This window comes from Pelophylax lessonae (assembly GCF_965119305.1).
Source record: "Pelophylax lessonae genome assembly, chromosome: 10".
Classification (NCBI taxonomy): domain Eukaryota; kingdom Metazoa; phylum Chordata; class Amphibia; order Anura; family Ranidae; genus Pelophylax; species Pelophylax lessonae.
This window is the reverse complement of record NC_138777.1, coordinates 46,636,366-46,653,732: the sequence shown is the minus strand read 5'-3', so window position 1 is coordinate 46,653,732 and position 17,367 is coordinate 46,636,366. Positions and strand designations below refer to the sequence as shown.

General features: G+C 42.2%; 1 protein-coding gene across 2 annotated transcripts in view; it reads right to left on the bottom strand.

The window, feature by feature from the left end:
- The window catches only part of LRP4 (LDL receptor related protein 4), a 181,305-nt gene that overhangs the window by 25,226 nt on the left and 138,712 nt on the right, over positions 1-17,367 (bottom strand). For both annotated transcript variants that reach the window (XM_082271113.1, XM_082271114.1), the window contains 13 exons: positions 15,867-16,075; positions 13,480-13,561; positions 12,066-12,171; positions 11,782-11,983; positions 11,500-11,689; positions 10,890-11,021; positions 10,664-10,804; positions 9,885-9,971; positions 9,621-9,792; positions 8,013-8,175; positions 7,464-7,689; positions 3,995-4,298; positions 1,191-1,409 (listed from right to left, as the gene is read on the bottom strand). In XM_082271113.1, the coding sequence (XP_082127239.1) occupies positions 1,191-1,409; positions 3,995-4,298; positions 7,464-7,689; positions 8,013-8,175; positions 9,621-9,792; positions 9,885-9,971; positions 10,664-10,804; positions 10,890-11,021; positions 11,500-11,689; positions 11,782-11,983; positions 12,066-12,171; positions 13,480-13,561; positions 15,867-16,075 (2,233 nt within the window). The remainder of the gene's footprint in view (positions 1-1,190; positions 1,410-3,994; positions 4,299-7,463; positions 7,690-8,012; positions 8,176-9,620; positions 9,793-9,884; positions 9,972-10,663; positions 10,805-10,889; positions 11,022-11,499; positions 11,690-11,781; positions 11,984-12,065; positions 12,172-13,479; positions 13,562-15,866; positions 16,076-17,367) is intronic.

Below are 17,367 nucleotides of genomic sequence, written 5' to 3'. Positions count from 1 at the left end.
CACATACACAACCCCAGTGGTCCATGTGATCGAATGTAGTTGTGGACTACAGTACGTCGGTAGGACCTCAAGAGCCCTCCAACCATACTCGGGATTGTCTGAAGTCTGAGCTGGGATTTCCCTCTAGTTCCGGCATTAGGGTATCCATGGGAACGTTGTAGAAGGACTGGCCAATCAGATTAAGGGGAGGTTTACTAATAAGGTGACGTTGGACCTATCCTCTTCATCGCTGACGAAGCCTCCACCCACGGAGGCGATACGCGTGCGGAGGGAGGAGGAGTTGAGCGTCTGACGTCACCCGCTGGCACGGAGGAGACCGAGTGACACCGAGCGAGTCCCGCTGTCCCGGTCTTTCTATTGGTATATGCCTGATATCCATCTATAACAAGTAAGAGGCCACTTTGTGAAGTTTTTAATCTTATTAAAAATCAGTATTACACTATCCTGGCGTTTTTTTCTCCTTTCAATACCCTGTCATCGGAGAGACATCCAGGAGTGTGCAGTACGAAGCTGTGTAGGTTCAAGCTTACTACAGATTGGTTTTCCTTCATTGATAACCGGAAGGATTGTCAAGAGGTTGGAGTTGGTGATGTGTCTATGTTTACAATGCCCATGTAAAACCTTAATAAGGTGAGAGGCCACTCTGGAAGGTGGAGGGAGTGTGTGTGTCTTCTGCTATCTGCACCTGGCTCCTCGGGAATTCATTAGAAATCTTTGCACCTTATAAGGACTACTACACCTATTACTTCTTACCCGACCTCTGATCTGGCTCTTTTAGATGGACTTTGCTTTTGTGTTTTATCTGTGATTTTAGCTGCGATTTTATTCTATTGTGTTTTTATTAGTTTTAGAGCGCTGCACTGTTTACTGTTTATATTTTTGCTACCCAGGTTTTGTTTCTGTGCCTGTTTTTAGTGTCCAGCTGCTATCTGATAGGGTTGAGCGCTGATATTTCTTACCATTTGTTCTATGGATGTATATATGCATACAGATTGTTACAACTACGTATGACGTTTTTGCCATTTTGATCAGATTTTTTAATTATCCATCTCAATAAAAGTTCACTTTTTTTTTTACATTTTTTGGTTCATTGTATGGGGCAACTCCTGTTTAAAATCTCAGGCACAACCTTAAATTATGACAAGAAAATACAAGACCAGATATTGTTAATTCAGGAATTTTGCTCTTACCCCTTCCTTGGAAACACTGCAATGGCCCGAGGCTCATCCAGACTGTTATTAATAAGCACCTTCCGATATCTCCCATCCAACCGGGACACCTCAATAGTGTTTGCCCCAGTGTCCGTCCAGTAGAGATTCCTGGCTATCCAGTCTACTGCCAGCCCATCTGTGGTCTTCAGTCCTTCACCAATGATGGTCTCCATACCAGTGCCGTCGAGGTTTACCCTCCTGAAAGGCATCATAGATTTTCACCAAACAGAATTTATCTGTTATCTATACAATTTATCTACAGGAAAAAAAAAGTTAACCCTATAACAGTGTTATAAAAGAATATGCTGTAACATTCACAAATATCAATAGAAAATACCTGTACAGAAATTAGATTTTAGCCTAAAGGAGGCTCACCAGTGCCAGCTGGTACTTTTCCCTGGGATTAGTTGATGGAAAGGCAGCCATGTGCTGGGCCATCCCTCCCATTCCTATTTTTGAGAAAACCGAACTCTATGCAGATATAAGAGACATACATAACCAACACAACCAACACCCTGTATTCCTTATATCATGAATATGACTTGATGTCCGCCTTTTAATCCACTGTGATGCAGCAATAAGACTGGGAGAGAGAAGGGCAGCACTGGGAGCCAGTCAAGTGTGCTGAATGTAAATATGCTGCACATTTGGAACAACCACATCATTTATTTGCAGGGATCTGTGAATAAAATACAAGTCCCATCTGCCACCACAGCAAATGCATTTGTACTTTAAATGGACTGAAAGCATGCTTATCAGCATGCTCCTAGTCCGACACTTTCTACAGCTCTGAAACTCCCACCCCATACCCCATAGAGGTACCATACCATACCCCATTTCCCACAGGAGGTACAGGAACAAAGCTGTAGGCAGTGTCTGCAAGAGCTTGACCCTGCACATGTGGCCCACTGATTGTGGGTGCAATGTTCTGCAGGCTCCTGTAAAAAAATAAAAGCAAATTTTTTCCTGCAAAAATATGTGCATTTTATTTTCATAAAAAAGGAGATTGTTACCTTTAAAGGATAAGTTCACCTTTCGTAATATGTTACATCTCTATTCAGGGTGCAACATGTTACGAACAGACTACCCCCCCCCCCCCCCCCCCGATGTGACAGCTAGCAGGGTTCTTCTCCCTCCCCGCTAGCTGTCACAATTTTGAAAAAAAATGTGGCCAAGCGGGGCTCTGCCCAGCCGCGTCATCGATTGACAGGGTTACAAAAACACAAGGTCCGGCAGCCTTCGTGGTTGTCGGCTTGTAGTTTTCAATGAACTACCACGGCACTGTGGAGCGCCATGGTAGTTCATTCGTGCTTCCTGCCAGATTGTTCCTGCTTACCCGTATGAGATGTACGGCCAAGCAGATACACTGGCTCTGCTGGAGACCTGCATGGCACCAGTGATTTGCTGATCGCTGGTGCAATGCTTTACAGCAGCCTTTTTCAACCAGGGTGCCTTTAGGTTTCTTCAGGGGTGCCTTGGCAAAATGCCTAAAAATTGCCCACAAATTTATACAATCCAGCAGGTGGGTCAAGCCTGCCTTTTGGTTACACAAAGAAACAGGTTTTTATTGTGCATCACATTTCAACCTTCCAGCCACTGGCATCCTAACAATCAGTGATGTCATCAGTGTTGATAAGAAGAGTGTTCATCGCCTGCATGGCATCCTTATTTAACCCTCCCCTGCCCATCTACATCAAAACTGGGGTCACATTGGCTGAGTGATGGAGAGAAGTTGAGCGGGAAGAGAAGCATTGAAATACTAGTCAGTACCAATGTGCAAAAGTGTATTTGCTTTGGAAGAATAAATCACCTCTGATGTTTAGTGTCCTACATGTGTCGATGCTGCCACTTTATATAAAACTATTAAAATGTTTTTTTACATTTTAGGATGGTGGGCCTTGAGGCTGTGCATAATTTTAAAGGGTTCCTTGACTCAAAAAAGGCAAAGAAACACTGCTTTACAGGCTCCAAAAACTATATAAATAAATGTACACTTTTTTTACCTGCAAAAAGTGAACTTATCCTTTAAAAAGGAACAAGCTGATAGAAAGAGGAAGCAGAGGGAAGACCTCATCAGTCTGCTGGTGCTCCTTCTCCATTGTATCAATAAGCCAGGGATTGAGATAGGTCAGCAATGTATTTACCTAACAGGTAAAGCGGGGTCAGCTTTCGGGCTGTACAGGCTTGTGGAGCTGTATAAATCTCAGGACTGAATGGAAATTCAAATACTTTTTTAGTTAAAAATGTGCCCATACATGTATTATATCTATATCTATCTATCTATCTATATCTATCTATATAGAGGTTTTGGCTGAAGTTCAGCTTTGATTCTTAGATCTCACTGGCTCTCAAACATGCACATAAACATCTATGAAGGTTATTAAAATCCTTTAAAACTGAACATAGGCAAGCAGCTAAAGAAATACCATTTAGGCAACTGTTTTTCCCTCATCCTGGCATCCCTACTACAAAGCACAGCGGACGGCAATGCAGTTAAGCAATGCTGCCTTGTTAATGACCCATCCCAGCCTGCTGATTGGTTATTGGAGGAGCATGGCACACTGATGAGGTCCTCATCTTTGTGCTTCCATTCCTGTGTGCATGCTTCCAGTGTTAAAATGACAACACCCAGCAAAGCTATAGTGACTCAGTACTATTAGGAGGAATACAGGAAGCTAACATGAGACATATTCAGGTACTTAAATATAGTTATATTTAAGGACACATTTCATTCTTAACAAATTCATAACTTAATTTTTTTTAACCCCTTCCTTGCTCCCCACCTGATCACATCCAGGAAAACATCAGTGTAGTAGATTTGGCATTCTACGCTGTCATAGTCCAAAGAGATTACGTTGTTGAGCTCCTTAATGGGCACGTAGACATCTGTGTAGTCCTCCGTGTCCAGGGATATCCTGCGGATGGAATCACGACTAGAGAACAGCAGATAGTTGTCAGGAGATGGGTCACAAGTCCTGCCATCTTCTTTAAGGAGGATGCCGGTGGGGCAGGCGCAGGAGTAACTGACGGGGTTTGGCAGACACAAATGGGAGCAGCCACCATTGTTGTTACCACACTTGTTGAATCCTAACGGGCAGAAGAAAGGAAGCACAATGCATTTTCACATGACTCCATTCATACATAAAAGTATAGCTATTAAAATAAATCCATAATTCAAAAATTAAATCCTCCCTCTGAAGAAAGTAGACTAGTAATTACTGAAAGGCTTTTTTCATGTTGCTCCTTTTATTGCCTAATTATTTTAGAGACAACCTAACACAGCAACTCAAAATGGCACTCAGTAGTTTGGATGGCCCCCACCTGCTTGTATGCATGCCTGACAACGTCGGGGCATGCTCCTAATTAGACAATGGATGGTTTCCCTGGGGTATTTCCTCTCAGGTCTGGACCAGGGCATCACTGAGCTCCTGAACAGACTGAGATGCAACCTGGCAATGGCGGATGGATCGAAACCTAATGTCCCAGAGGTGTTCTATTGGATTTAGGTCAGGCGAGGGTGGGGGTCATTCAATAGTATTAATTCCTTCATCCTCCAGGAACTAGCTGCATACTCTTGCCACATGAGGCCAAGCATAGTCGTGCACCAGGAGGAACCCAGGACCCACCGCACCAGTGTAGGGTCTGACAATGGGTCCAAAGATTTCATCCCGATACCTAATGGCAGTCAGGGTGCCATTGTCTAGCTTGTAGAGAACTGTGCGTCCCTCCATGGATATGCCTTCCAAGACCATCACTGACCCACCACCAAACCGGTCATGCTGAACGATGTTAAAGGCACCATAACATTCTCCACGGCTTCTCCAGACCCTTTCACCTCTGTCACAAGCTCAGGGTGACCCTGCTCTCATCTGTGAAAAGCACAGGGCTCCAGGGGCGGACCTGCCAATTCTGGTGTTCAATGGCAAATGCCACTCAAGCTTCATGGTGCTGGGCAGTGAGCAAAGGGCCCACTAGAGGGCGTCGTACCCTCAGGCCACCCTCGAAGTCTGTTTCTGATTGCTTGGTCAGAGACATTCACACCAGTGGCCCGCTGGAGGTCATTTTGTAGGGCTCTGGTACTGCTCATCCTGTTCCTCCTTGCACAAAAGAGCAGATACCGGTCCTGCTGATGGGTTAAGGACCTTCTACGGCCCTGCACAGCTCTCCTAGAGTAACTGTCACCTGGAATCTCTTCCATGCCTTTGAGACTGCTAGGAGACACTGCAAACCTTCTGGCAATGGCACGTATTGATGTGCCATCCTTGAGGAGTTGGAATGCCCGTGCAACCTCTATAGGGTCCAGGTATCGCCTCATGCTACCAGTAGTGACACTGACCCTAGCCAAATGCAAAACTAGTGAAAAACAGTCAGAAAAGCTGAGTAGGGAAAAAAATGTCAGTGGCCTCCACCTGTAAAACCATTCCTGTCTTGGAGGTTTTCTGATTGTTGCCCATCTAATGCAACTGTTAATTTCATTAACACCAAAGCAGTTGAAACTGATTAACAACCCCCTCTGCTACTTAACTGACCAGATCAATATGCCAGGAGTTTAAACTGACTTGATGTTATACTCCGATTAAAATGTGTTCCTTTATTTTTTAAAGTAATGTAAAAAAAAAAAAAAAAAAAAATCATATATATATATATATATATATATATATATATATATATATATATATATATATATATATATATACACACACATACATATACACACACACACACACACACACACAACATGGATGATGGTCATGGGTGTCATAAGATTCTTTCTATGTACAAAAATCATTGTAGGTCACCTAGATAGAGGACATTGGGGTTGATTTACTAAAAAATTTAAAAATGCTAAATCTGGTACAGCTGTGCATAGTAGCCAATCAACTTCTAACTTCAGCTGGTTTAATTAAGCTTTGATAGAAAAAAAAAAAAAAAACAAATCTGGAAGCCGATTGGTTTCTATGTGGAGCTGCACCAGATTTTGCACTCTCCAGTTTTACTACAACGTATATAAATCTTCACTCTAATAGAAAGTCAGAGGAAGGATTTTGCTATCCTGTAACCCTGTATAAACCCTTCAATAAAAGGATAATGGAGCTATAAAATGCACTTGTAATTCAATTCTAAAAACTCCAGTGGAATCGAAGAAATGCAGCCAAGGTATGTACACCTATCCTTTAGAGGCATGAATCTTTTTCGTTACTCAGCCTATGGCTTACTAAATTTAACAAGATTAGATGTATGAAAGCTCCGACAGCCTCTCAAACACCAGGAGTTAAAAATGCATACAAATACACTTTTACTGGATAGAAGTCACAGGTTCTCAGGAACATAAAGATATTTTTTCTAGGGGTTGATTTCCTCAATAATACTTGTGAGAACCCAACTGAGATCCCATGTCCTCCCAACCCAGAACATTCTGATCTTCCCTACCTAGTCTTTCCTTCTCTATTTCTTATCCTACTCCCTCTCTGGCTGGCCCCTATTCTATACTTCATTTCCTTTTCTCTCTTTTGTAGTTCACTACTGACTACCTGGTTGGTTAGATAATGAGAAAATTCATACAAAAGGTGATACCTTTGATCTTTCGTACTAGTATGACCAGACATTAAATGAAAGAAGCTTGTTCTTTGACTAGTGGTGCTGCACATATCTATTTGCTGCGAATAGCGAACAATAAGGAAAGACAATGTTGTATCCATCTAACATAGATGGTAATTAGTTGCTATGTTTTCTACCTGCACACACATTTGAAATGTATATGGGTGGGGTACATTCAGCCAGGCTAATAACACAATCTTATAGACTATTTTTTTTTCTCTTAGATCACTAAAGCAGCCCATAAAATTATATAAATTCCTTCCTTCCACCATAGGTGGAAAGATATATAAAAAAAAAAAAAAAAAAAAATCACTGTCGATGGGGGAATCCCACCCTCTGTGTTTTTGTGTTTTGCCAGCAGGGAACCTTCCTTCTGGCCGGGAGAACACAATTACGGCTAGCGGCTTTAGCTGCTGGAAGTAATCGCATGTAAAAGATTCAACCAGCCTGCCGATAAATGGATCGCATCTCGAAAATTTGATCCATCAATGGCCAGCTTTAGTATAACATGGGTCTACCAGATCAGATAAAATTCTAACACATTTGTTGGTAAAGATTGTGTGTGTCAGATCAGAAGTCGATTATACCACCTTTAGATGCACATGTAGAAACTAATGTTTAGAAGGGATTCTAGGCTGCACAAGTAGTACCTACCAAGAACATGAGTCCTATCCACAGCCTGAATGTCCATAAGACCGGGCAGGTTGTCTCTGACCACTATGATATTTGCCCCAGTGTCTTTGTCCGCCCTCTGGATTTTGCGTGTCTGCCAGTCGGTCCAATATATATGTGCACCGAGAAGGGTCAGACCATATGGATGCTGCACAGGAGACACTAAGATCCGCCGGTTTCTTCCCATAAGATCAGAAGCCTCTATTCTCTATAGAGGAAAAGATAAATCCATCAAAAGACAAAAATAGAGACAAGAATATATATAGCAGCACATTTGATATGGCAATGTTCTATTAGGTGCCTCCATGCTCAGGACAGAAAAAAAAAAAAAAAAAAAAAAACACACCAAGGCATAGGGGAGTCATATACAAAAGGACATTAAACATGATCAGATAGGAAAAAAAAAAAAAAAAAAAAAAAAAGGTAGAAAGCAAGACAAGGGGGACATAATGGTACCATTTCCTATTCATAGGCCAAAAGCACTCTTCCATAAATTGAAGGCATAAAGCGTACATTTTATACCAACATTACCTCTGTATGAGCGTCTGCCCACAAGAGCTGAGAACCTGCTTTATCCACAGCCAATCCATTCGGCCAGCCAAGGTTCATGTTTATCAGAACTTTGCGATCAGAGCCATCCATTCCCGCCCTTTCCAGCTTGGCATTCTCTCCCCAGTCCGACCAGTACATGTACCTAAAGAGACGAATAGTTTATGTGCAACGGTTTCCTCGTATTTGGTGGGAGAACCTGTCATTCAATAGTGGAAAGAGCAGCTAAACAATGTACTCGGTTATTTCAGTAATGAAGGGTTTTGTAGGTTGTGTTTAAGATCCAGCCAGGTTCTATTTAAGTCCCACCTGGCCAACATATTACCATAGCAGCATATCTAGTTTGGATTGTGTGAACCTTAGCAGAGACCCGAAGACTGCCTTTGATCTTGGAAAGAGGGGAGAAAAAACTAACAAAAGATGTCAGTTTTGTCTCACAACACTAGATTTTCTAATAGGTTTCTCTACGAATCTTTCCCAGCTGCCATGATCATTACTGCCACAACCTAATAAGCACCACTAAGCACTATATGGTAGAGGGTGGAGATTAAAACTACAGAAGATTTAAAAAAGTACCAATCCACTGAGCTTAGCATCACACTTTCCAAATATACATACATTCATAACTTATAACAACTAAAGTGGTTGTAAACCCTATTCATAAAATTTGACCTAGGCACATATATCTGTAGTGTTTACTTCTCTCTCCAAAGCTCTAAGTGCCGTGTATTTCTGCTGCTCCATTCCTGTTATCAACATAACTTCTGACAAGTTTCCTGACAAAGGAGATAAAAGCAGCTGAAAATTTGAGTAGGGGAGGGTGCTTAGAGGGAGATTAGCAGAGAGCTAGTCTATTGACAGTGCAGCTCACATACAGTGTAAGCCCAGACTCCACACCCATGGCTGAATGGGGAAACAAGATTTCTAGCATGATCTGCACTTTTTTAAAGAGTGTAGAAAGCTGAAGACAGCAGATTTACAGGTAAAACTTTTGTAGGGAGAGTTGTTCCATCTGAGGCTGTTCACTTCACTGGGTATATGTAAGGGTTTACATCCACTTTAAGGTCAATGCCTTCCTTCCATAGCCTCTACCTTTGCAGTCTATTGTCAGTAATAACATGACAGGTGCCCTTTGAAAATTCAAAGAGAAGTTCACTTTTGGTACGTTTTCCACCAGTTTTTGGATGGAACATGTTCTAGCATCTGTAGCTCTCTCCCCACTGCCCCCCCCCCCCCCGCCCCCCACCCTGTGACAGCAGGTAGGGGATCTTTTCCCTGCACCATTTAAAAACAGCAACAGTTTCCTGTGAATGAATACCTACAAGTTTTCAATGAGCTGCGAGGGTGCTGGTGAGCATCCTCGTTGTCCATTGTTCTTCCTGCTCTCAGGCAGAGCACTATACTGAGAGCGCACCCGCAAACTGCTGATCGCGGGTGCGATGCTATTTAGGCTTCTTAGGAAAAAAAAATAATCAATGCACATTTTAGTACCTGCAAAAAGATGTAAATTATATTTTTATTGTAAAAAAGAAAACCTACCCTTTAATGAGAAAGGATACCCTTTCATCTACATCCGTAAATAATGCTTACCCCATCTCATGATAAAGAGCGATAGCTCGCGGACTTCCTAAGTTCTGCCACACCAGAACCTTCCTCATGGAGCCATCCAGATTCCCTACTTCAATTCGATTGTTCCCCGTGTCGGTCCAATATACCTTGCGGCCAATTGCATCCACTGCCAGACCATCGGTGGTCACCAAGCCTGTGATAACACAACGTGAGCATAAAATAGTTTATACAGTCCTATGACACAAGAAAGCTGCATATACAGTACTTTCAAAGGTTAATATTCACCTGTGCTTATTACATCCTGGTAATTGGAGCCATCCAGACCCGCTCTGCTAATTTTCCGAAGGGTACTGTCAGCCCAATACACCAGACCTGAAAAAAAAAAAAAAAGCGCACACGAGATGCAGTAAATATTGCCAGAATATCCATCAATTGTTGAATTCCCAGGGTGATTACTTAATTTAGCAACTGGCCATGGGTTAGGGAATGCTGGGATCTTGTAGATCATGACTATTGGAGGGCTGAGGGTTAGCCATGACACCAGCCTTGCGCATTACCTTTTATTGAAGTAACAAAAACAGATGTATGCTCACAAACGGCAAAGAATTTCATGTTCATTGGTATCCAGTGATCCGTACATATCCCCAGTTCCTTCACTCCACAGATTTCAGTCTAGGGAAGACACTTCCTAGACTTAAAATGTGTGAGGCTTTTCTTATCTGAGGAAGAGAGGACCCCCCCCTTGAAACGCCTCAGCCATTTTAGGTCTAGGATGGATCTTAGGCAGTGGACCAGGGGACTTCTGTTTTATTACTTCAATAAAAGATTTATAAAAAGGTAATGCGAAAGGCTGATACGCCGCCCTTCTCGTTTTTCTTTTTCAGCATTCCGTTTGGGCTTCCACAGTTCCAAAAGTTGGCTGCAAGATCTTGAAAAACATAGTATTTGAACTGTGGAAGAGTGGAGGTCCATCACCGCCAGATCAATCAATCTTGAGCAAGGAGGTTATTTCTTCTTATGCCTAACTCAGAAACATGGAGCCAGTTACATTCAGCTTTACTCACCCTCTAAGGGATCCACACTGACTGCTATGGTGTTCTTCATGGTCATATTGACGGGGACAACAACATCTGCAAAGTATGGGATATCTAAAGACACCGAGCGGATATCAGTCCTCCGGGCAAAAATAAGGAAGCGATCCATTCCTGGGTGAGGACAAGACAGAGAAGGGTCATAGACCTGCGGAGGTGATAAAATACATCTATAAAATGATCAAGAGACTGAATATACCTGAAGAACAGGTCCTGCCATCACCAAGCAGATTGACCCCGGTAGGGCAAGCACAGCTATGGCCTTTTGGGTGGGGAGAAAGAAGGCAAACATGGCTACAGCCCCCATTATTGACAGAACAGGCAGAGCGAACTGTGGAAAGAAGAAAAGAATGACCTTCTGACGCTGCACAAAAATGAATATATACTGCAATTCCAAAGGCTGTACACCCTCAACTAGACACACGAAAGTTCCGCATGTGCATCATCCAGCAGAAAGCTGAACTGAATTCACACGATTATCAACAAGAAAACAAAAATCACTTGTCCTACCTTCAAAAAATTTATATACAGAAAGCCTTAAATCCAAGAAATGTGAGATGGCACTAAAAGGGAACCATCATTCCAGAGGAAATTACAGCATGAGCTTTATTAAACTACTGGCTGAATGAAGCCTATGCCTAACCAACGAGGAGTGCTAGAAAATTAATGTCTGTGCAATACATAGGTTACTTAAAAGTGATCACATGATGGAGAAGTGCCTAACTACACTATTTGTAGAAAAACAAACTTTCAATTTCATTTTGGGTTCGACCCAGGCAGCACATGTAGAATTAACTGTGGTTTCATACCTTGCATTCGTCGTCTGTGAAAGACATGAAGGTCCATCAAGTTTTCCAAGTTCTCCCGCACAGGCTTGCGGTCGAGTCCAGTTTTCCGGTCTGCGCTCTCAATGCTTTTTGACTGCCAGTCTGTCCAGTAAATACGATCTTCATACAAGGTAAGACCAAAGGGGTGGGGTAGATCTGTACCAATCAGCACCTAGGGGATCCCAATAACTAGTAATTATGGTTTGGTCTTGTCCCCAATTTGTACATCGAACTGAAGAACAATGTTGTGCAGTGGCATCTTACCATTCGGTCCGCACCATCAAGCTTGGCAGTTTCTATGGTTTTCATGCCAGCATCAGCCCAGTACAGCCTCTCTAATTCATAATCAATAGCTAAGCCATTTGGCCAAGTGAGATTGGAGGAGATGATGACCATTCGTCCAGAGGCGTCCATGCCAGCGCGTTCTATCTTTGGATTAGCACCCCAGTCTGTCCAGTACATAAATCTAGAAAAGAGCTGTATATTATAATTCAGCAAGAAAGAAAAACACAACTAACATGGGAGCGGAAAACCCAAACCGTCCTCACCCTCCTACGGGATCCACCACAATGTCCCTAGGCCGGTCTAGGTTCTCCCAAATCAGCACACTGCGCATGGAACCATCAGTGTTGGACACTTCAATCCGATCCGTCCCTAAAAGAAAATACAAGCGAGCAACAAATTATAAAAATGGAGATATTGGCGGTTGATTAGCATTCCAATTATGTTACATTAACTACATAAAAACATAGCTGCATTTTCTGCTGGCAGAACTTTTTCAGTCTTCGCACTATGCAATAAAGAAAATTAAGCAGTTGACCTTGAAAAGAAATCCAGTATCAATATTACCAGCCTTCCCAATTTTTTTCCATACTATAGAACCCCCTCACCCTCCTTATGTTATGCAATTGAGAGGGATGCGTTTGCAATCCAAATCCGGACTGCAGGTATGCCAAAGTGAAGCTTTAATAACCAGAGAGCCCCAATGAAGGGCAAAGTCAAGGGCATTAATCCTTGTTCACGGACTCGCAAAACCTGTACGTGGCTGATAAGCCTAGAACTTTAGAAGAGACGAAAAATCGTTTTTAGTAATCCATCCATTATAATCTAAAAGCCACTTGAATAGGATTTTGGACATCATTGGCCCTTTAGTTCAATGATAATCTTTCTGTAAGCTTATATGGGCGTTTAACAAATGTTATGCATTCTCTTTACCTGTAAAAGCCTCCTTTATTAGATATCCAAAAAACTGATACTGCTGTTGGGTGTCGCCATCTTGGATGCAATGTCAGTAGCCCCAGCAAACTCACAGATGTCACTCAAGTGACTGTCTTTAGCAGGAATCTCCAAACATTAAAGACAGGGCCAGTTTCCTGTCATTTGGACTTTAGTGGGGCTGAACTGTGCCCAGTAGGAGTAAACAATTCCCGACCTTTGATATTAGGGGGGGGGGGGGGGAATAGTTGGTATCATTGGAAGGAACAGTGCCCCATTTTTGTTGTCAGTGGAAGAATTATGCTCCATTGTTGGTGTCAGTGGAAAGCAAAGGGCTGCAGTTTGGAGACCACCTGTCTATAGTATTACCTTTCACCCTCCCAAGAAGCTAAATAGGGACTTACGTAGCATGGTGAGGGGAGGGAAAGAGGAACTGGGCCCGCAGAGACAGAAATTAAACACTCCCAGAAGAGGAAACTGGAATGATATGCTAAAAGGGAGAGGGCTGTCCTGTGCGAGGAACTTGAATCTTCTGAAGCAAATTTACTAGCAAGTTCAGAGGCATGTTGCAAAGCCGATAAAAATGGTTTATGGAAAGGAAAAAGTCTGCAAGCATTTAATTGCATGATTTTTCTGGGCTTTCATGTACATTTGTTGGGAATAGTGGCAGGTTATTTTATGAGCTACACTGTAGCCATAACTAGGACATATGCAGCTTTCAAAACTATTGAGCTCCAAGTACAATACCTGCATCTGTCCAATATAGTTTCTTTGTAACCCAGTCTATAGCCAGTCCTGCAGGGCTCTCCAAGCTGGTATCAATGATGACCTGGAGACAATGAAGGAAACAAAAAAACATTCTAGATTAGTTAATGACTTCTAGGTTAGCTACATCATTCTAGTTTTTTTACATTTCTTAAAAGGGAAAATAATTACAATTTCTGCAAGCTGTCATGCCATCAGTCTGATTGTGCTCCTACAATTAGGTCTGTTTCTTAACCAGATTAAGTTCAACCTAGTATGGCTGTTGCAGCTCTTATTAACCACTTGAAGACCACTTAAAGACCAGGCCTATTTCTGACATTTGTTGCTTACAAGTTAAAATCTGTATTTTTGCTAGAAAATTACTTATAACACATATACATACATACATACATACACACATATATATATATATATATATATATATATATATATATATATATATATATATATATATATATATATATATATATATATACACACACACACACACACACACACACACACACACAATGTGTATGCATGCATGTATATTATATATGGGTATATTATATATATATACATACATACATACATACATACATACATACACACACACACACATACATAAATCTCAGGAGAATTAAATGCACTATTTTATGTCACATGGTATTTGTGCAGCGGACTTTCAAACTTCATTTTTTTGGGGGAAAAAAATACACTTCCCTGAATTAAAAAAAAACGAAACCGTAAAGTTAGCCCAGTTTTTTGTATATTGTGAAAGAGGATAAAAACACAGAGAAAATAGATATCTAACATGTCACGCTTTAAAATTGCAAGTACTCATGGAATGGCTACAAATACAGTACTTAAAAATCTCCATAGGCAACATTTTAAAAATGTTTTAACGGTTACCAGAGGAGATATTTTGCTACAATTATTGCTCTCGCTTTAACGATCACGGCGACATGTGTGTTATTTGAACACGGTTTACATTTGCGGGCGCAACTTAAATATGCATTTCCTTTGGTTCGCAAACACACTAACAGGGGCACTTAAAAAAAAAAAAAAAAATAATTTTTCTTATTTTATATTTTCATTTTTTTACACTGTCCCTGTCATCAAAAAATAAATAAAATCTGATCACTTTTTTTGCTGTCACAAGGAATGTAAACATCCCTTATGACAGTAATAGGCAGTAACAGGTACTCTTTATGGAGGGATCTGGAGTCTAAAAGACCCCAAACCCCTCCACTGCACTACAAAGTATTCAAAAACGCCAAGATCGGCATTTTTGAATACTTTGGCTTTATTATAATAGGCGCCGTTGGCTGCCAAGTAAACCTGAAGTGACGTCGCTTCCGGGTTACTACATCGGAGACCCGATCAAAGGACTCCAGGCAGGTGGGACGGGGGACCGGGCAGATCAGCTGAAGGCGGCATGGGAGGGTACGCCCCCTCCCACTGCTTGTGATAACAGCTGAGTGGCTGCTTAGCCGCATCAGTTGTAATCACATGAAAGCTGACCGTCTGCTCTAAACAATGGTACTGGGGTGATGCCTCTAGCTGCAGTCATCACTCCGGTACAACCACTTCTTCAAAATGACGAACAGGTACATGATTTTGCGGGAAGTGGTTAATCAAGAAAGTGCAAACGTCACATCTAGCGTTTGGTTATTAGTCACCACAGTGATCTTGAGAACATCTAACCTTGGAGAAATGTTGGGGGGAAAAAATGTAAAAAAGAAAACTGGTGGCATGCAGTAAGTTTCAAAATGCTTGCAACTTTATTACTCTGGACAAACCGATAGGGAGCCCCTGTCTGGGACCTGCTATTCTGATGCATTTTGCCCATCAGACTGGGTTTATTTGATTAGGCCCAGTCTTGTGGATAAAACACGTTAATAGCAGGAGGTCCCAGACAGAGACTCCTGGTCCATTTGTCTGGAGTAACAAAGCAGTCAGCAGTGTATCATACTGGAATGCCACCAGCTCTCTTTTTTATTGAAAGTTGTTGGCGTGTGGGGCAGAGGACGAGCCCCAGCCTGGCACCCAGAGTTTTCAGATGGTGACCCAGTTTTAGGTCTGAGAGCAGTGGGTTTCCCTTTTTGACTTATGGCAAAAATTTGGAATGGAAATCTAAACCAAAATAGAATAGATCAGTGGTGTGGAATACATTTTATATTTTCGAATTCCTAGTTAATAACCCAAAAAAAACTCCAGTGATAGAACCGGAACTTCTGCACTGTTAGAAATAAACATACCATAATCTAGAATAAAGGTGGAAATTAGAGTAGAGTAAGGACTCTAAAAAAAGGTTAGGTTAAACATCATTTAGGCTCGGACATCATTTATGTAGGGAGACAATTGAATTTTTCCAGCCAGTCTCTTACCTCCTGCCCACTGCCATCTGATTTTGCGCGGTTGATGGAGTCTGCGGTGGTGTCGCTCCAATACATATAGTCATCAGAAGAATCCCAATCCAGCGCAACAGCACTGCGCACATTGGACAATGGGATGACAAAATCGGAGAGGTCACTGGTGTCAAAGCTAATCCTTCGGATGTCCGTCCTTCGAGCAAAAAGCAGGAACTTGTCAAGACCTGATCGAAGGTCAAAGGTCATCATCTTAATTCTTTCAGGTTCAAAATGGCACAAAGAGTAATTGCAGGAGTTTTTTTTTTTTCTTTAAGGGGAAGGGGGGTCATTACAAATGATTACTGTATGCTTGCCATCTTAATCTATATATTATGGAGCTAAACAGTAAGTATCATATAGCAAATCATTTTAAAGAACGGTCTGTTTTGCCTTCTAGCAAACAATTACATTCAGTGGTCCATTCTACAACTGTCATCCTCCAAACTGAACGGGATTCTGACTGGTTGCTTTTAGATAGCACAAGTCATTATTTGTCCGATAACTATTTATACAGCCTATGCGGAAGATAAAAACTGGATGTTACTCAATGCAGCCAACCCATTCCCAACTGTTCTCTTCCTTTTAAAACTTGCACTTGAGTAGAATTCCAACTGGCTGCTAAGGACAAGGAAAGAGTTTGTTCACATTTACCAAAAACACTGCCTAGGCAGATAAAGGGGTGTCTAGATAAAGTTCACCAAAGTTTAATAATGCCCTGGATATAGTGGTAGGTAATTTAAAGCGGAGTTCCACCCAAAAGTGGAACTTTTGCTTATTTGCTTCCTCCCCCCATCCGGTGCCACATTTTGCACCTTTCAGGGGGGAGGGGGAAACGGGTACCTGTTTTGTTTTTGACAGGTATCCTTCCCCACTTCCAGGAGACAGCGCCGCAGGGCTGTCCCTCTGAAGTTTGGCCCCTCCTCCTTCCCCCCGCCGTCGAGCCAATCCGAATGCGCAGCGCGCTTCGCGCATGCGCATTAGGGACCCGCCCGTGAAGCCGCAAGGCTTCACTGCCGGGTTGCCTCAGTGGCAATGGTGGCCGCAGCACCCGACAGCCTATGGAAACATCGGCTGCGGTGCCAACATGGCTGGACTCCAGGACAGGTAAGTGTCCTAATATTAAAAGTCAGCAGCTACAGTATGTGTACAGTATGTGTACAGTATGTGCAGATGCTGACTTAATTTTTGAAGGGGGAGAGGGGAGGCTGGAACACCGCTTTAAGTACCTAATAAAGCCTGAAAACTCCAAGAGCATTAAAGCACGGCCCAGCTATTACTGTTACCCTTCTCAAATGCTGAGCTCAGAGCTCCTGCATCAGGGAAGAAATTAGAGAAAGAGCTCACTCCTGTGATGGTGAACAGTAACGGCTGGGCCTCTCCTAACATTGTCCTTGGCAACATCCCAGGGTTTTCCAACCAGGCTTCATGAGGTGCATAAATAACCTAAAGCAAGGGCATTGCTCCATTTTGGTCGAAG